The sequence below is a fragment of the Zosterops lateralis genome (assembly GCF_965231275.1).
Source record: "Zosterops lateralis genome assembly, chromosome: 19".
Lineage (NCBI taxonomy): Eukaryota > Metazoa > Chordata > Aves > Passeriformes > Zosteropidae > Zosterops > Zosterops lateralis.
In genome coordinates, this window is record NC_139779.1 from 2881056 (window position 1) to 2901420 (window position 20365).

General features: G+C 45.9%; 2 protein-coding genes across 2 annotated transcripts in view; both read right to left on the reverse strand.

The window, feature by feature from the left end:
• The window catches only part of CLTC (clathrin heavy chain), a 29691-nt gene extending 26819 nt beyond the window's left edge, over positions 1–2872 (reverse strand). The window contains exon 1 of the mRNA XM_083875050.1: positions 2750–2872. Coding sequence (XP_083731176.1) covers positions 2750–2791 — 42 coding nt within the window. The 5' untranslated portion in view covers positions 2792–2872. The remainder of the gene's footprint in view (positions 1–2749) is intronic.
• An 827-nt stretch (positions 2873–3699) lies between these two features.
• Positions 3700–18326, reverse strand: DHX40 (DEAH-box helicase 40; the record flags this gene model as incomplete). Its single annotated transcript, XM_083875100.1, has 17 exons — positions 3700–5236; positions 6848–7076; positions 7963–8032; positions 8553–8647; positions 8956–9064; positions 9344–9458; positions 11016–11173; positions 11764–11844; positions 13171–13353; positions 13793–13879; positions 14186–14285; positions 14922–15053; positions 15533–15599; positions 15784–16014; positions 17123–17242; positions 17502–17647; positions 18188–18326. The coding sequence occupies 17 exons, from the start codon at positions 18324–18326 to the stop codon at positions 5097–5099; spliced, it is 2202 nt and encodes a 733-aa protein (XP_083731226.1). The 3' UTR covers positions 3700–5096.
• Positions 18327–20365: the final 2039 nt, after the last annotated feature.

Here is a 20365-nt window from a genome sequence, read left to right on the forward strand (position 1 = left end):
TAGATTTGCAATCATCCCACACACTGAACTCTGATCTCCCACTACATGCACAGTGGATTGTTTCCTCATAGTCACTCTGAAAAAAAAAAAAAAAAAAAAAAGAAGTAGCTACATAAAGTTTTATAACAAGAGTTTTGATAGCACAGGAATCTGGTTCCTCCCTGAAAATTCCCAAGGAAAGTTTCTGCACAGGCTGTTGTTGATGTTCTCTGGTGGCAAGGCAGGGATGCAGAGCAGACACCACACAGATAAGAACCTGCACACCTGGGGCTGCTGAGATTGCAGAGCATGTCATGGGACCAAGGCAAACAAACCCTGAAACCTGACTACACTTTTTGGTTTCACACTCCACAGGAAGTTCCCTCCTCCCTAACAAGTTAACTACTGGTCCAAAGTACACCTTTAGCTCCAGTTTGGGGTACAAAGCACTAAGAGATGAGGCATTCAGGAGAAAGGTTTCTGGAGCTTTTTTACCTTTTCATCTCCAAATCACACAGCAACAGGTCATGGACTGGCTTGAAGCTGAACATCAAGCTTTGTACTTGACCATTTTTTAACCTCTGATGAATCTGTGGAGAACCAGGATCACACTGTGTGTACTGACTGATTTCAGTAACAGCCTGCAAGAACTTTCTCATTCAAACCCATCACCTGCTGCAGTTGGGAACCTCATCTTTCACTAAGCATCACTACAAACCAGCAAGTGTTGCACAACACCTGCCTGACAAGTTTCCTAGACAATGTGGGTCAGGTACAGTTCAAGAAATTGTATTGTTGAGTCCCTGAGGATTTCCTAGGAGCAGCCTGGACAGCAGAAACATTGCAGTATCAATGTTTCTGCTCTCAACATTTATGTCAGGAACTTCAGCAATTAACACAATTAACTCCTAGAATCCAAATTCCTGTGATTTTTTTTTCAATGAAATGAAAGGAGGAAGTTCAGCAGCATCAAGGGCAAGAGCCATGTGCACCCAGGCTCAGAGGGGAGCACACCCATCATCAGCTCCTGTGTGCAGCTGTAAAAGAGTCTGGTTCAGCCAGTGCTCCACACTGAATAGGTACAGGCAGAGAAAAATGCAAATTCAACCCCAAATAAACAGATAAATCAGGCTGGAGGCAGAACAGTCCTGTTCCACCCTAGTGCTGGCCTGAAAGTTCCCAGCACTAGTGGTGTGAAGCAGATGAGTTTCATTATGTAACAGTACTCATGTCATTAGAGACCTGGCAGTGGGTCACAGGCGAGCTTTGGGGCTTAAATAATGTATCAGAGGTGCCAGGATGCTTCAGTCAAAGCTGGGCTGCCCAGAGGTGAGTTCCTCCTGAGTGCACAGAATCTCCTCAGGACCTGGTTCTGGGCTTTGCCACCACCAGAGAAAGGCACTGGATTGGAGGTGAAGCTCTGGCCAAGTCCTGAGATTCTCCTGTCACTGCAGGGACACCTAAACTCTGAATTCTTGCCTGCCTTTAAACTGATACTGGAGTAAAATCATTCACTGCTCAGCTGCCCACCTAAACAACCCCTAAAGCAGCATTTATTGGGACACTACAGTGTCCAAATACAGTGAACAGCTGTAAGTGAATATTCTGCAATGGTTCTTTTAACAAGGTGCCTAGAAATGAATTGCCTTCCAGCTGAGTTAGGGGAAAAAAGTCACTGTAAATAAACCATGCAAATCCATCACTACATGAGTGCCCAAGAACAAACTAAACACAGACACCAGCACCACGCTGCCAGGAGAGCTGGGCCAGGTGTGCCAATTTAGCTTCTATGAGAGAAATTCTCCTCAAAAAAATGCTCCTTAGCAGTAAAACCGAGCTTAGTAACAGCGTGGCTCACAGCACTTCGCCCTTCAGACCTGTCAGATAGGAAGTGCCCGTTGCACAACTGGATCCCAGACCCCTCCCTGTGCTCCAGAGCTTCACCCACGGACAGGGGAGGCACAAACTGCTCGGGGAAGGTAACCCCGCATTCCAGCGCCACAGCCCGCCCGGGACGAGCTACCAGCGCCTCCAGGAAGTCACCTTAGAGAAATTAAAGGCCATGGCTCGGAAATAAACTATTAACGCGTGGTGCAATGAGAGCTGCCGGGGCTGGGGAGAGGCCAGCGGACAAGCAGCGCTGGCACCTGGGCACCTGCACTGCCACAGCTGCACTGCGGGGAAGCCGCAGCAGCTCCCACATTTCGCCGCAATACGTGCTTTATTTTTTTTTTTCTTCCACGAGATGACATTTCAAGGCGGGAACACAGGCAAAAAAAAAAAAAAATCGCTTTAAGTCTGTGCTTAGAATTACAGAGGTTTTAACGCTGTTTAAATAAATAAATAAAAATTAAGCGGCGCGCGCGGAGGCAGCTCGGCCGCCTGCCCAGCTCAACCCTCCCGGTGCCGGGCCGGGATTTCCCCGTGGCGCTGCTCCGGTAAAAGCGCAGAGGAAGCGGCGGGCCCGGCCCGCACCGCCCGGGCACCGCGCCAGCCTCGCCCACCCCGCCGGGGCACCGGCAAGGGCGGCACGGCCCGGCCCGGCCCTGCCCTGCCTGGCCTTTCCCGGGAGGTGCCCTTCGGGAAACGCTCCCGGAGCCGCGCACAGCGACAGGGGGAACCACCCCGCCCAGCGCGCCCGGCCGCCCGCCGCCCCACGGGGCCCTCACGGAGACACCGCGGGCAGGCCCGGCGCGGCTCCCCCGGCACCGGCCCCGGGCGGCTCCCCCCCGGCGGTGAGAGGCAGCGGCCCGCCCGCCCCCGCGCCCACCTGGAGGTGCTCCTGGAAGCGGATGGGCAGGATCTGGGCCATGGCGGCGGCGGGGCGCTCCGGGCCGGGCCGGGCTCAGCGGTGCGGGCGGAGCGGAGCCGCGATGGCGGAGCGGGGCCGTGCGGAAGCTGCCCCCGCCGGCGGAAGGATACCGCCGCGGAAGGATACACCGCACCTGCCGCCGCCGGAGGGGCCCGGCCGCGCGGAGGGATCCCGGCGAGCGGCGCCCAATGGGAGCGGCGGCTGTGATGCGCCGCCGGAAGGGACTATTTGGGGACGCATCACTCCCTGCCTTCCCTTCCCTTTCTCCCGGCCTTTTTTTTTTGCCACATCATGCGACCGGGGGGCCGCGGCGTCACTTCCGCCCCGCGCGCGCGCCGGGTCACGTGGGGCGGCGCGGCCGGGCAAGGTGACACTGTGGGGACACTGTGGGGACACTGTAGGGGACACTGTGGGGACACCGGGGGGACACTGTGGGGACACTGAAGGGACACTGTAGGGGGACATTGGGGGGACACTCCGGGGACACTGGGGGGACACCGTGGGGACACCGGGGAGCCCCCAGACAACCCCTCCCCACGGTGTCCCTGTCACCAGCATGGGAGGGATGTCCCCCGCCTTGGGGACACTGAGGGAACAGGGATGTCCCTGTCACCGGGATGTGATGGAGCCACACCCCCCACAGGTGACAGCGAGGGGGACAAGGGTGTCTCTGTCCCTGGGATCTGATGGATTCCTGTCCCCCCATGTCCCTGTCACTGCTGTCCCTGTCCCTCACCCCCTGGGGATGCTCCCCCAGACCCTTCCCAGGCCCTCTGTTAATGAGTACAGTGCAGTAATGAAGCTCCACGTCTCCTCCTGTGTCTTATTAACTCACACTTTTAACTCCAGCATGTAAAACAGGTAAAAACTTCACTTTTTTTTTTTCTTTTCTTTTTTTTTTTTTTTTTTTTTTTTTTTTTTCTGCAGCACTCCAGGTACTTTGCCCAGAGCTGTGTGTGCTGTCACACTGAAATCCTATTTTACTTCCCCAGATAATTTTTATTTTGCCTTAAATTCCCCCTCTCCAAAGCCCTGGAATACTGTGTGTGTTTGTGGGGGGGAAATCCCTTACTTCTTGCTATGAAGAAAGTGAAAAAAAATAAATATATATATTAAAAAATCAGAAAGCATCAGGATCTGCCAAGTGATTTATAGCCCCAAGGAACAGTGGGCATTCTGTGTACTCATTTCAGGCCCACTGGGTGGTGCAGATGGCATTTGACTCATGAGGGGCCGTGACACTGCAAATATAAATCCAATTAAACAGCGAAATTCAGAGCAGAGGATGAGTCAAACCCAAGTGCTGCTGCTGCTCCAAAAGCAGAGCCCTGAAAGAACAAAAGCCTTTCCCATCAATCACAGGAAGAGGAGTAATTACCAGACCCAGCACTTTCTTTATGAACAATAATATTGTAATATTAAAAAAAAAAAAAAAAATCCTGAGGTTCTGGAGGCTTTGGAAGGGCTGGAATGGCTTGAGGTGAGGCAGAGGTGGAATGGTGAATGTTTTATTTAGGCTACAACACGACTTGAACCAGTGCCCAGGGTGACACAGAGCACACAGCTGAGGCAGGAAAAATCACAGCAAGTTCTTCCAATTATTTGGAAATTCTTACATAAACTCCTCACTCCAGCCCTGGAGCATTTTAGGATTATTACGGTGATAAAACAGGATTTCTTTATTGAGAGGGAAACAAACTCTGTGATGACAAAGCAGCACAGCTCCTTGCTCTTTCAGATGCTCAAGGAAAAAAAAAAAAAAAACCCAACTTTTATTTTCCTTGTGTGTACTTGGTACAGCAGATGGGAAATTTGGATTTAATCCTCCTGCTTCCATTAAAACTGCCCTTCCTGCACATTTTCCTGAGTATGACCACCATCAGACAGAATAAAATGGGTAAAAAAACTTCCATTTTTTTTGAAAAAAAAAAACTGTTCCCCTCCTTATAAAAATAAACCCCAACCGACCTTTAGGAAAAATTTCATTTATAACAGCACTGAGACCTCTTTAAGTCAAACAAATGCCAGAGAATTGGCACCACACTTTGCATCAGGGCTTCAGCCACAGCTGAGGCCACTAAATAAATTAATTGTTGCCACTGACCTGCAGCAACACAACTCAGCTTGGGGAGTTTTCCCTGCTGGCTGAGGCAGAGGGAAGGTTGTGTTTGTCCTCTTGGCACTGGGACTGATCACAAAGCAGAAGTTTCCCTGCACTCCTGTCAGTCCTTTGGCACTTTGCAAACACCCCCAAAGCTGCACAAATTCCTTCTCCTGGGTAGTGGGGGCAGAACTGGCAGCAGAGTTACCCCATTTCCTTCTCTGGGCCACTCAGACCTTGAGCTCTTTGCTGTTTCCTCTCCAGGTACCGAGCTCGGGCATCCTGGATGGACTGGTCATCATTCCTCCTCTCCATCTTCCTGGCAGAGTTGTCTGTGGCTCCTTCTGTTGGGAGAGTAGAGAAAGAAATAAACTCTCTGTGTCAAAACCCTCCCCAGCATTACAAGTCCTCCTATTTGTAAAATAAAAAAAAAAAAACCCCAACAAAATATTTTTTTTTTTTTCCCTCCAAGTCCCAGGCAGCCATTTGAATGAGTTCCAGAGAGGACAGACTGCACCACAGCAGGGAAGGGAAAAAAAAAAATTAAAAATAAAATCATGCCTTAGCTCCCATGTCAATATTTGCAGCTGGGCTCATCTCATCCCCAAATCTTGCTTTTTATTGTAGCAGAGAATATGCAGCCTGTGTTCTACACACCCATTTCTTCTCTGGAACTGCATATCCCAAACCCAGGTTTAGGCAGGACAGGAAAAAACATTAGGATAAACTATCTTTAAAAAATTCCCGGAGGCAGGAGGAAGGGAAAGGAAAACATGCAGATAAGGGAGTGGGAAAAGTCAATATTGCAGAGCAGCCACCATCAGAAATACACATTCCCCCACAGCACTGAGACCTTGGGACTGCTGCTCACAGAAGGGAAGAGAAGCAGAAAATATTTTCAGTCTTAAAATTAATTAAAGGCTCTGAGAGCCTCAAATCTGTGTGAGTGAAGCAGCTACTGCAGCCTGGTCCTGGGCACCAGGTTCTGGGATAGGAAGGAGCTTTAATCAACATCCATTGTTAAAATATTTCTAATTATTGTCTTGTCAGCTATTCAGCCACCTATTTTCATGTAGGTCCCAGAAATACAACATCTGAAAAATCAATATTAAACTCCAATTAATTGGCAATTGCCTGATGAGGTAATAATGTGAAGGGGGACACAGAGAACATTTCCTTTAGATAATCTGATGAGGCTCTTCTGCATTATTTATAACCAAACGAAATTCATGTTTTAAATGGTGGGTTTATACAATAATGCAGGGCAGGAGATGCTGGTGTGAGCACAAGTCTGCATTTTTCCCTTTGTTAAAGAAATGGAAGAGAATCTGTATTTACTGCACAATAAATGGATGTTTTGGAAGGGTCAGGAGTAAAGAGGCCCTTGGAATACTTGGCTGCTTTAGGAACCTGCTGACAGGAGAATCCCAAGAATGTCAAGCAGCCAGATCAGTGAGCAGGCACCAATTCTAATTAAAACTGACTATTTAAACATATGGCATTCAATTAATTGTCACAATGAGACATCCACCAAAATGTGAGACTTTCCCCCCTGTGTTTATTGCTGGGTGAGGTTTTGGATATTTTTTTTTCCTTCCCTCTGCCCCACAGCTCTCAGGACTTCTCCCTGAGAAGTCAGGGCAGCATTATTTGGGCATCAATGGCTAAATACCTTTCACAAACTTAAACAACCAGCCTCAAAATGCTTTTATTTAACTCTGTTCAGGCTCTGCTCTAAGAAACCAAAAGGGGGGAGGAGCGTGGCAAAACACAGCGTGCAAATTCACACTGCTGGGACAGAAAATAAGGACTGCAGAGCCGTGAGGAGAACAAAACAACCAGAACCACACAAATTAACACTTTCTATCCCAGAATGTGACACAATAAACACATGGAGGGTTCTAAAACAACAACAAAAACCACACGCACTGAGAAGGACGAGCACTTGTGCTTACCACACTGCCTTTTCAGCTCCTCCCTCTGCTTCCACTTGGTTATTTCCTCCTCAGTCACCTCTTCCCTGGCCACGCTGCTCAGCTCATAGGCATCCACCTGGTGCAGCCTGGGCAGCAGGTCCCTGACCCACTCGTAGCGCACGGGGCACACGGTGCGCACGTAGATCTTGGAGGTCACGGCCACGTCGTGGAAGATGATCCACTCCAGCAGGGTCTCCTGGTTGTAGAGCTGAAAAATTCATAGGTTTCCTCGCAGTTGGTTTGGTTTTCAGAGCCCTACCTCTAGCAGGGTGTCTGATTCAGAGGTGAGGGGGTGTTATGCTGAGTTTTCAGATTTAAAATGGCCCATGAGGTCCAAAGAGCCAGAGGGAAAGTCCAGCCTGTGTCATTCTCACTTCATAAAGCAAACCTTTACTAAGTCTGAAGAAGTGAGGTGTGGGAACTTTGAGTACTGAGAATTTTAGGTACTGACTCTTAAGAAAATACTGTATTTGACTTAAGCCCTTCAAAAAGGCTTCCAAAACTGACTGACAGCACTGAGATTATGGGTGTGTAGTTTAAGTAGAAGTGTGTAATATCACACAGTAGAGAACCTAAAGTTTAAAGTTTTAGAATATAATATATATATAAAGCAAAATGGAAGATTTAGGGTGAAGGCTAAGCCCTTCTTTTTCACCTTCTTTTCATGGGTTTAGGTGGCATCTTATAATTAGGTAGAAAAATCCACATTGTGGGCCATGGGTGGTTGGTTATTAAGTTAAAAGTAAAAATAATTTAGGTGTCATTTCATAATTAGACAGTTTGTTCTTAAAGACCTCAGAAAAAGATAGAGAGCCATTTTTCACTTTGCTAGCTAGAACTCACAGCTTGTGAGACTGTAACCAAGACAAGAATTAATAAACATCTGAGTATGAACATGAAATCCATCTCTGGAGCATTTAATCCCAGCTCTAATAGAAAAGAAGATAAAAAAAGCCCACAGTGAGGATCTTCCCCACTCTCAAAATGAACACCGCAGCAGAGCACAAAGCAAACACCAGGGAGAGTTTAGGGACCTGCCCCTTACTCCTTTTAGAGATGCTTTTCTGCTCTATCAGCAGGCTTTGGGAACTCACTGTGGATGAAGGGTGGATGTAGACTATGCTGCCATGTCCATCCATGGTGCAGAACGTCCTGGCTGCAGATCTGAAAAACATAAATTAAAACAACAACAAAACAAAACACACATTGCTGTGATTAGGCAGCAAATCAGATAGCAACACTGAACTCAACAAAGCAGCAGCAGCACAGAAAAAAGTTCTCAAATATCTACCTAGAGGAAGGCGCTTCCGGAGTTAAACTGTAAAAAACCATTTAAAAAGTGAAATGCAATATATCTAATTTACCACAGCAGCACTGCAGGTGTAACACCACAGTAACAACAGGGATTGGGAGTGAAGCCTTTGAAAGCTGTGACAACTGGAGATTTCCAAGCTCTTTACTGAATATCTGGAACCACTCATCAGGTGATGATTTCACAGACGGAAAAATGACATTGCTGGGAAGCTGCTGACACCCTTGGAACAGTGAGGGAGAGGTTCCAGCCCTTTGCAGAAACATCTTCACCTGCAGTTACTGCTTTGCTGCTTTTACCAACATACAAACACACTTTAAAGTAATTTGTGTAATTTCTTTTCCATTCAGTTCTCCAAACTTCGTTCCTTACCTCCTAGCAACGTTGATGAAGTATCCTGCACACAGGCATCTTCTCAGTATTTCAGTTCTGGAGCCTTCAAAAGTCTCTTTAGGGAAGTCTGGCAGCTGGGGAAAGAAAAAGCAACATCAATCAGGATCTTTTCTTCAAGAAAAAGCAGGTAAACACCCTCCATCCCATGGGTTTAAAACTCTGGGTTTCTTTCTGTACAGAAACCATGAGGAAAGGAGAAAAACTCTCCTCCTTGCCCATTTCCACCACTGTACCTGAGTTACAAGGGTGCTCTACAAAAATATTTAAGTGCTTTCTACTGCAGAAAGGCAGCAGCCACTTGGCAAAGGCTCAGCATCCATTACACTTCTTCAATATAAGTTTATACAGCTCAAACATATCCAGAAATTGTATTTTTTTTTACCTGTTTCAGTTTAGTGATTATTTCCCGCAGCTGTCTTTCCACACTAAAAGCAGATTTCACAGCCCTCCAATGGATCCAGTATTTCTGGCACCAGGCTGAAGGAGACTTGCTGAGAACAGGAATATTTGAATTATAAAGAAGTCCTTTGTAAGCTGCTTGCAAAGAAATTTGCCTCTATTTTATTGTTATGGTCATACAAAAGGCAACAACCTACACAGGCAGATACTTTGCTGGGTTAAATAAAAAGTGTCTGGATGGAAATCACAGCTCACAAAAAGGAATAAATCTGAAATTAGGAGTGAGCACAAAGGTGTTTATCTTCAGCACATCTAAAAACTGGGAGTTATGAGCAATGCAAAACCACTTACTGTGAGGGAGAATTTCATACCTTGCTTTGCATTGTTCAAAAATATTTAAGAGGGTGGCAAAGTCATTGCATCCTCCCACTTGTGAGGCAAGTTCCTGGTGTTGAAGCTCAGCCTCCTTTTGCTTCTGAGGATCACCTGAGGAATAGAGTTACGTTTCACTTAAAGTCATTTTTATTTATCACTGCCTAATTTTCTGTTAGTGTGTGTTTGGCAGCCTTGGCTCTCAATTCCTGTTATTTTTATATTTGTCTCTCCTTCTCCAGTTGCATTTACAGTTCTTCCCCCTTCCACTACTGCTGAACAAGAGCATGTATGCTATCAAATCTATGATTAATCTCATCACACAGCACCAAGGATGAAGAATTCCAGTCTCTTACAAAGTATTTCTCACTCACAATCCATCCAGAGGACGACATGGAAAGATAAAGGAATAAACAAAGAGCTCGCAGGGATCAAGAGAGAGAAAAAACAAGACTGTTGAACCCACCCCACCACAGCACCCTCTAATCTACTGAACTCAGCTTTGTCCTGCTGCCACAGCAATGGAGACCTTGAAATAAATAAAGATAAAAACCACTGGATCTATGAGTTCAGTGGGAATTCACCTTCATCAAAGGCACTGGGCAAAAGTGACATTTTCAAAGTGTAATTTCAGGTTTTAAACACCCAAAAGGGTTTCTCCTTCTCCCTTGGGAGAGGCAGGCAGGGCTGCAAAGGCCATTTGGAACTGCTGCTGCTGTTGCAGGGGATGACAGAAGTTTGAAAAGCAGCTGGAAAAAGTGGATGGCACTGGAAAAAGCACCTGGAAAAGGTGGATGGCACTGGAAAAAGCACCTGGAGGATGGAGATCTGTGTCTGCTTCCCCATACACAGGGGCTGCTGCAGGGTGACAGGCAAAAAAAAAAACCAAGGGCACAGAGGATGGGGAAGCAAAGGGACAGTTTGTGGGGTTGGGAAGGAGCCCAGGGCAGGATCCAGCTTATCAGGGCTGGCAGCAGGAACTGTGGCTGCTGTTCCAACAGCTCAGGGAGGACAGAGAGAACTGGAGCAGGGCCAGTGAGGGACTGGGCAGGACAAAGGTCCCCCCCAAAAGGCTGCAGATGTTTTGCCACAGCTGGGGGTGGGCAGCAGGAGGGGACAGGAGGATGGGACAGACTCAAGTTTAGCCCTGGTTAAAGTCTGAGTTCAGCTCTAGAGGAACTATTCTCTACTGAAACTACCCTGGAACCACAGCAGAATTAACATTTTCCACTGAGAAAACCACTGGCAATGAGGCAGTGCCAAGCCAAGCCTCTCACAGAAACATAATAATCTGTTTGGTTAAACAGAAAAGAACAGAAAAGACAATCCAGAGGTGATGCCCCATGTCTGCACTCAGACCAACAGCAACACATCTGCACATTTTGGTTTTCTGGTGGAGGGTTGTTTTTTTTCTTTTTCCCTTTATTTTTGCCTCTTCCCTTCTGTCACAGAGATTTCCCCTCCTGACCTCTCAGCTTAGGCAGATGCTGCTTTCCAGCTCAACAGCCTTGAGACAAACACAACCCAATCCCTGCTGCTCTGGGGCCTCTGCAACAGCTGCTGTCCAGCCCCTGGCACGCACAGCGCCCTGACTCCAAGAGCATGGCAAGCTGGGAAATTAAATTTCTTTTTTTTTCCATTCATTTTCATTTTTTTTTTTCTCCTTCCCACCTGGCCGGATGAAGACGTTCTCCACAGACAGCATGGCTGCAATGGGAAGCAGGAGATCCTCACAGTCCAGGGAGGCAGCTTTAATCAGAGCACAGGACAGGTTGGGAGGGAGGGGAAACTGCACCAGGAATTCTCCCAGCCTTGTGACGTGGCCTCTCCTTAAACCAGGAAAAAAAGAAATATATATATGTATATAAATAGCAGATTCAATGAAATTATGTTTAAATGTGAATTGAGTCCCTCTGCACTGTGAGTGTCCACACAGGTGCAGGGGACATGGAGAAGTGTCATCAGCAATAAAACAATCCACATTTCTCCAGCTTGCTCGTGTCTGCTCCATGGCAAGCACAGCCAGCCTTTTTTTCTTAATTATTTATAAGAATTCCTGGAAGCTTGGGATAAGATCTCATTTCCTGTCCTGATCTCTTGGATGGACCTCCCAGCCAGAGCCTGGGCTCTTGAGCCACAACAGTCTGGGATGTGCCCTCAGGAATTCCAGAGCCGAGGTCACTTAGGAACTCCAGGACAATGTGCAGAACCTGATCTGTATCTCCCAAGCCCCAAACTCAGCTCTGCCCTTGTTTTTCTAGACAGTTTATTAAACCCCAGCAAACTTCCTGGAAGTTAAATAAGGAAACACATTCTGCTGCTGGGGAGGTGAGAGGAAAAGTCCTTTAGTCCACACAAAACACCAACTTAAACCTTAAATCTGAAAATCTTGTAGTGTCCACACTCCTTTGGTTTTTACCTGTCAATGGCATCACACTGGTAAAGTTCCTTCAGAGCCTCCAAAATGTGCCTTTCCTCAGGGGGGTCCAAATAGGGAAATCTGGGGTTAAAAATGAAGCAGATTTGTTAGTTTTCGTATTTATAAAAATAATTTTTAAACCTCCCAATGCAGGTTTGCTGACCAAAGCTAAAATAACAATAATAATAATAATCTTCAGCATCTGGGTGTGTTAATGTACAACCCCCAGCTGAAGAATTCCTGATGACAAATCCCACACTAAACTGCATTTTCTACACTTGCATCATCCTAGAACTAAAAAAAAATCCAGAGAGATGAAGCTTTTTTGAGTATAAAACCCAGCATTTCAAGGTATAAACCCCAGTATTTTAAGGATTTTAAGTATTTAAAGGTATAAAACCCAACGTTTTAAGGAATTTAATTATTTCAAGGTATAAAAACTAGTATTTTAAGGATTTTCAAGTATTTCAAGGGATAAAACTCAGTATTTTAAGGATTTTAAGTATTTCAAGGAACGCTACAAATTTGTTTTGGCAGAGCCTCAAACTGGACCCCAGCTCTGGATCCAAGCTGGAATTACAGTGGAGAACCAGTATTTTAAGAATTTCAAGTATTTTAAGTATTTCAAGGTATAAAACCCTGTATTTTAAGTATTTCAAGTATATTTTAAGGATTTTGAGTATTTCAAAGAACTCCATGAACAAACACATTTAATTTGGGAGGGATGGGAGTTTTGGCAGAGCCTCAAACTGGACCCCAGGAATTACAGTGGAGAACCGGTATTTTAAGAATTTTAAGTATTTTAAGGTATAAAACCCTGTATTTTAAGTATTTCAAATATATTTTAAGTATATTTTAAGGATTTTGAGTATTTCAAAGAACTCCATGAACAAACACATTTAATTTGGGAGAGATGGGAGTTTTGGCAGAGCCTCAAACCAGACCCCAGCTCTGGATCCAAGCTGGAATTACAGTGGAGAAACCAGTTTTTTAAGAATTTTAAGTACTTCAAGGTATAAAAATCAGTATTTTAAGGATTTTAAGTATTTCAAGGTATAAAAATCAGTATTTTAAGGATTTCAAGGTATTTCAAGATATAAAAAACAGTATTTTAAGCATCTCAAGGTATAAAACCCAGTATTTTATGGATTTCAGGTATTTCAAGGGATGAAAACCAGTATTTTAAGGATTTTAAGTATTCCAAGGAACTCCATGAACAAACACATTTAATTTGGGAGGGATGGGAGTTTTGGCAGAGCCTCAAACCGGACCCCAGCTCTGGATCCAAGCTGGAATTACAGCAGAGAAGAGCAGGAAAGCTGATTGAAGTGTCCCAGTTGGCCGGGGCCCTAATCCTGCCTCCCACCCCTCAGACAGCCCGGGATAATCCTGCCCCAGGGAGGTCACCTGATGACATCATGGACAGAAAGGCACTTCAAGGTGAGGATGACAGAGGTCAGGCTGGTCCTCCTGATCTCTGGCACGGTGTGCTCAGGCATGCACTGCTCCCAGAACTCCCTGCTGAACAGTCCAAAGCTTTTCCCCGCTGATGTCCGGCCGGCGCGGCCAGCTCGCTGCTTGGCTTCACTCCTGTCCCCCCAAAAAAATAAAAAGACTCAAAATCCAAACCTTTTATCCCTACTGGGAGCACCCAAAGGTGCACAGGAATTTCTCTGTTTGTAGGTGGAAGAAGTATCCCTGCACAGCTGTGCAAGAAATAAAGGAGAATTTCTGTGCATGGAAGATTTTTATATTTTTTTAAACTCAGACCGTGCCAATTCCTCCTTAATACCTGCAACTTTTATGGAGTTGTATGTCCTGAATCACTCTTTATTTATTTATTTACTCTCTATATTTAATTCATAATAAAAATTATTTTATTTTACATAAAGCAGTTTTAAATCATGGGGCCTCAAGGTTGTTGCCTATCTTTTTATTTTTTTATTTTTTTTTAAAGAGCAACCAATGCAGAACATTATTGCCAGAGCAGCTCCCAGAAACAGCAAGTGAGTGACATTTTTTAACTTACTTTGAGATGGGAACCACCTCCAGGATGTCCAAACCAACTCGGGGATTGTGATTCAGCTGCTTCACAAAGCCACTGTCCACCACATATCTGAAAAAAAAAAAAAAAAAACCACCAATCCAGAGAGGTAAAAAATAGAGGGCTCAGCAGGCAACATGAATTTCATCAAAAAGAACACATTTAATCTACCTAGACCTTGGTTATTCAGTAGATTTGATTTCAAATTAGGTGTAAAAATATTAATCACCTTTAAGACTATAATAATATCAAGGGTTTTCTTACTACACACCCAAAAAAAACCCCCAGTAGTAGGAGAATAAATGTGTTTTTCCAAATCCAGACCTTTCTGAATTACTCCCTCTGCTACAGCTTTTTATGAGGGACAGAAATCAATACCTGACTCCTTCAATGGTCAGAGATGTTGCAGCAATGTTTGTGGAGACCACACATTTCCTGATGCCTCTGGGAGCTGGCAGAAATATCCTTTTCTGTTGATCTAAAATGACAGGGGAAAAAAGGGAGAAAGGGGAGAAAGGGGAGAAAGGGGAGAAAGGGGAGAAAGGGGAGAAAGGGGAGAAAGGGGAGAAAGGGGGAAAAGGGGGAAAAGGGGGAAAAGGGGGAAAAGGGGGAAAAGGGGGAAAAGGGGGAAAAGGGGGAAAAGGGGGAAAAGGGGGAAAAGGGGGAAAAGGGGAAAAAGGGGAAAAAGGGGAAAAAGGGGAAAAAGGGGAAAAAGGGGAAAAAGGGGAAAAAGGGGAAAAAGGGGAAAAAGGGGAAAAAGGGGAAAAAGGGGAAAAAGGGATGTGAGGTTGTCTGGACTTTCAGTTATTCAATATCCCCATCCTAACTGAGGATGTTGAAACCATATCCAGTGGATTTGGATTTTGACTGGAGGCTCCTGTGCAAGCAGAGAAGGCTGAAGTTTGATTTAATTTATGATGACCACAAAAAAAAAAAAAAAAAAAAAAAAAAAAAAAAAAAAAAAAAAAAACCACCCCAAATTGCCACAATACTATAACAAAGGGTTTAATTAACACCTTTTTCCCAACCCAAACAGAAAATTTGATGAGGATAATGTTTACAACAACTCTTCCAGTTAAGAGGGATGTGAGTAAATGACATTTTGTGCTCTGACCTGTGGACATGGAGCCATAGAGGGGCAGGATGAGCAGACCCTCCACAGCCTGGTCGTGCACCTCGTACCGGTAATCAATGGATTCTGCTTTCTTGAAAAGCAAATCACAAGCTCTTTCTATCTCATTTTGGCCTAAAAGACACACAAGAGCATTTAAGGGACTTAATTAGCCACAGCTCTGCCTTCTTGGTTTGCAACATCTTTAAATAAGGTTGTTTTGTCAATAGGCAGAGCTGCCAACATCATAAAAATAAGGAATTAATGAGAGAAAAATAAGGAATTAATGAGAGGGGGTTCCATTCCACAGAGCCTCTCACCAAGGATTTTCCTTAAAAGATACCTGAGGGCCTGGCTCATGCATTGATGTAGGATTTTAGAGCTAAAATAATTATTGCTCCCTGAATTAACAATAAACTAAACCACGCAGACAATCACAGAGTCAATTTGGATATTCCTAAAAGGCTCTAAAAACTACCATTCCACAGGACTTTGTGCATCAACCAGCACCTTTCCCTTCTCACTGCTCTGGGAGAAACCAGCCAGGCTTTGGAAGCTTTTCTGCTTTGCTGGCAGTGCCACAATTCACCTGGAGGACCCAGGAAAATTCTCACCTGTGAGGAAAACCAGGATGTCACCTTCTGGTTCATTTAAGTGAACATCCAGGGCCACCTTCACAGCCTGGAACAAGCAACAAACAACCCAAAATCAGTTGAAATCCCATTTAATTCTTTCTGGGACGACTCATACCAACTGATCTTCCCCTATTTCCTTGCAGAGATGCTGAGAACACAACAGGTGTTTTCAGCATCTCTGAGATGAAAATCACCCCAAAAAAACACAGAGGAAACAAAGCAAGCCAGACCTCTGTGACATAGGCAGAGCTGCCCACATCCCTGGGGCTCAGCAGGTTGCAGAATATCTCCTTGACTGGGTAACTCCTCCCTGGAATGTTCAGCACTGAGCAGTGCCCAAAGAACTCTGAGAGCTTTTCCACCTCCAGGGTGGCTGACATCACCACCACCTTCATGTCTGTCCTCCTGCCTGCTGGCTTCTGCTGCAGGAACAGCTTCTTCAGCAAACCAAATAAAATATCCTAGCAGAAGAACAGAAATAGTTGATGTTAATACCCTGGTTTTGTTACAAGGGCCTGACAAACCTGGAAATTTCATGATTTTAGCCTGTGGATACAGTGAAAATTACATATTCCAGGCCAAAGCACTCTGAAGAAAACATGTTTTTACCCTGGACATTTTGGTTTCTGAAGTTTAATTAATTTTTAGCAGCTCTTCTCACAGAGTTGGTGTCTATAGATAACACCAGTGTAACTTAAAATCCTTTGTTTTTCTCATTTTTATACTTTTTGTGAGAACTTACCTCAGACCCATTTTTCATTCCCTTTTCCAGCCTATGTTCCCCTGACTGTGTGTGCACCTTTCCTTGTTTTTATTTATTGCTACGACCTCAGCAAGTTTATTTCACTCTGTGGTGCTCTGAATTACAAACCTGCTCCTTCCACCACTTCAGCTCAGTTATTTACAATACCCTCAGATGCCTGGGGGCAAACTGGGGGTTCAGAAAAGCATTTTCCCTTTTCCCAGCTGGACTGGGAGGTTGTTTGCTGAAGCAGGAGGTTGTCTGGCACACAACACAATCTCCTGAGGTCTCAATGACTCAAATGTCCCCTTTGCTGGCCACAGAAGGGTCAGGGTGACCTTTGAAAGCTTTTGGGACTCAGGTCTAGATGCTCCCATGGCCCCAAAAGCCATAATCTCTTTTGCACAGTCACATACACACCCTAAGAAACACTGGGTCTTAGGGCAGGAGAGGTGTTTTGGCTTTTATTTGTGTATTTCTTGTTGGTTTGTTTTTTTACTTAGCATTCTAGAAACTTTGTGTTTTGGCTTCTAACTCCTGGAAATTTTGGGGGAGTATTCAACAGCCAGCAAAGTTTTAACTGCATTTAAATGCAACAGCTACAAAAACTCCAACACTATTAGAGGCCACATCTTATTTTCAACTTATACAGCACAGACTGAACAAAAAGCAGCACCATCTGTGCTCTCAGGACAGCAAAAGGACAAAGCATATCCATGGAAAGTCAGTCAAAACCCCTGGGGATGATGCTGAGTGAAGGGAAGGTACGAACAGAGCACAGAAAAGGAGAAACAGTGACCCAAAAACCAGATGTAAGTGACACTCACGGTGCTGAGGCTGCGTTCGTGGGCTTCATCCAGAATGATGACGCTGTACTTGCTGAGGAGGGGGTCAGTCAGGATCTGCCTCAGGAGGCACCCATCAGTCATGTACCTGATTACAGTGTCCTGCAAGGTTCCAGCAGACACTCAGCTGCCAGCCTGGCCTTTTGTTTCACAGCCAACACTCCCACACACATCACACATCTGCCCAGGACACCATGGCTGTTCACACACCACAGGTGCTTGGCAATGCTGCACCTGCAAGGTGCCCCAAATAAAAACTTCCTCAAACGAGTTACAGGACACAAACAGCTGGGACAGACAACTTGCCAAAGCTCTGAGACAGCCCAGGTGACCGTGCCCACAGCCCCAGGGCAGTGCCCACCTCGGAGGTGCAGTCATCAAAGCGGACCTGGTAGCCCACGAGGCCCCCCAGGTGACAGCCCATCTCCTCGGCCACCCTCTGTGCCACCGACACGGTGGCCACACGCCGGGGCTGGGTCACTCCGATGGCACCGTGCTTGGCCAGCCCTGTGGGGGACACACAAGGGGTTGGGAAGGATATTAAAGATCATCTCGTTCCACCCCACCCTCTCTTGGGACACCTTGCACAGGTGGCTCCAAGTCTTGTCCAACCCTGGGCACTCCCAGGGACGGGCCAGGTTCTCTGGGAAGACTGTACCAGGCCCTCCCCATCCTCATAGAGAATAATTCCTTCCCAACATCCCATCTAACTCTGTTCCCTGGCAGTGGGAAGCCACTCCCTGTGTCCTGTCACTCCAGACTCCTTCAGGTGCTGGGAGGGGCTCTAAGATCACCCCAGGCTGAACACCCCCAGTGATTGTGGGACAGGGACATTGAGTTGTGCTGCTCCAGGTCACTTTATAACACGTACCTGTGTAATGTACACATGAACCAGTTTATTTATTTTTATTTAAAAGCTTCAATCAAGCCACCTCCTCTCAATCACAGCCCAGCCCGAAGCTGCGTCACTCTCGAGGAGACAGGGGGACTACAATACGAGTTTATCGCTGCTTGTGTCCCACAAGAGGAGTGAGGGGGGTTCGTTACCTGCCTCGTAGAGGTACTTGGGCAGCTGCGTGCTTTTGCCACTGCCCGTCTCGCCGGTGACGATGAGGAAGGGCCGCTCCCTCACGGCCTCCACCAGCTGGCGGCGGGAGCGGCGGATGGGCAGGTCGGGGCCGTCCATGGCGGCTCCCGGGGCCTCTCACCTGCCTCACCTGCGGCCCCGCCCACCTGCGCACCTGGCGGGAAAACCCGCGCGCGCCCCCCGTGCGCGCCCCCCGGGCCCGCCGCCGCCGCGCGCCTCGCGCATGCGCGCCACGCCCCCTCACCGTGTTCCCGCCTCCTCATTAAGCCACGCCCTCACATAGATTCCCGCCTCTCCACTAAGCCACCCCCCTCTGTAGACCGCGCCCCCGTCCCCTCAGGCCCTCACGTCGCCTCAGAGGCGCGGAATCGCCCCAAAAAAATCACAAAAATCACAAAATTCTAAAATGCGAACCGTTGGAAGGACCTGGAAATCAATGGGCGAAGACAACGCCCCTGCTCAGATGTATTTCGTGACAAAATTTGATCATTGAGTCCACACATTAATATCCTGATGGACCCCGACTCTGATTAGAAAGAAAACATTTTGCCACGAGTTTTAAAATCTAAGGGACAAGAAACTATCTCTAATTCTGTCATAAATCAGAGTAATATTCTCTTTCTACATGTCAGCTGTGTTACACTAGTCTGTTACACTGAACAAAACACAACTGTACACGTATAGTAAATAATAGAATATTGAAAAACAAACCCGCTCCACCAAAACCTCTTCATTAAGAGAGAAAAACTTCTTGGATGTTTAATCTCTTTATACTTTCAAGCCTAATCAGCAAGAGACGAGATTCAATCCCTTAGAAAAAACAAATTACTTGCTAGAATTTCAGGACTGAATGCACTTCAATGATCTCAGGCCTAGGGGCAGGTTAACAAAACTGTGGAAAAATAAAAAAGATACCCTCTGGTAGTGGACACAAAAAAATACAGAATTTATGGGACATCTGGCAGAAGTCCCAAGGTACAGAAGAAACTGATAAACCCAACTCAGCTCCAAGTGGGTAAAAGGTAATTCTGGTAATTCTGTCACCAGCGACCCCAGAAACCCACTGACCCCAAAGGAGACAAAGACTCAGCACTAATTAACATCAGAAGCCAATCATTAACCCATAGAAAATAGAACACTAATTAACAACTGGACTAAGTGACTCGTGGCAAATGAACACTCGATCCCTTTGTTTGCTAAAATGTTTAAATACTAAAAAAGTTTTGATAGTTGGGGGTGCCTGAGCTGATTCACCCAGGCTTGGCCAGGCTGAAATAAATAATCCATTTCTCTCTGGCATGAGCAGTTATCGCATTCCTGCACTCCAGGGAACAAATCTGATTTTTAAAGGGCTTGAATAACCCCAAAATTCTCTGGGATGAACAAATGAAGGCTCTGGTTCTGCAGCACCGCCTGTGAATTCACTGCAGACCTGAAGGTGGCAAGCGCTGAACGCCCAACGCAAACCAGCCGCAGTCCAGCTCCCCCCGTTTGCCCCAAAACACGATTTTTGTGGTGTATTTTGCCCCTCACACAGTGTTGTTTCACCCTCCGTGAGGGTCTGTCAGTGAAAAGAATCACACGGTAAATTTGGTGTCACATCAGGAGTGAATTCAGGCCACCCATGAGTCTGGTAATGCCAAATTTTCTCAGTTTTTGCCTCTGGCACAATGGGAGAAATATTTCCCCAGTAGGAATGTGCACTCTGAAGCTCGGAAGATATTCCCTCAGTGCCCACCTTCAGCTCTGTCTAACTTACAAATAATTGTTTAGTCTGCCAACAACCTGCCATTGTAAAATCCCACAATGAGCTGCTTTGTGACAATCTGACAAAAAAAAAGTGGAATGTGCCAATACACTCTATGTTGGTACACCCCTTTATGGAAAATATCATATTTATTGCCTCACCATTTACTTAAGTCACCTTGCCAGTGGTAAATTACAATTAATGGGGATCATATACACAATTGAAACTTCAAACACAACCTCATTTCACTTTTTGGTGTGTATTTACCAAGAAGTTTTTAAATGGTTTTAATAGACACACATTTATGCACACACACTTGCAGATTTAAATCACATCTTTCTTTTGGCAGACATAGGGCTAGGTAAGGTTTTTCAATTCTCTCTTTTTTTTT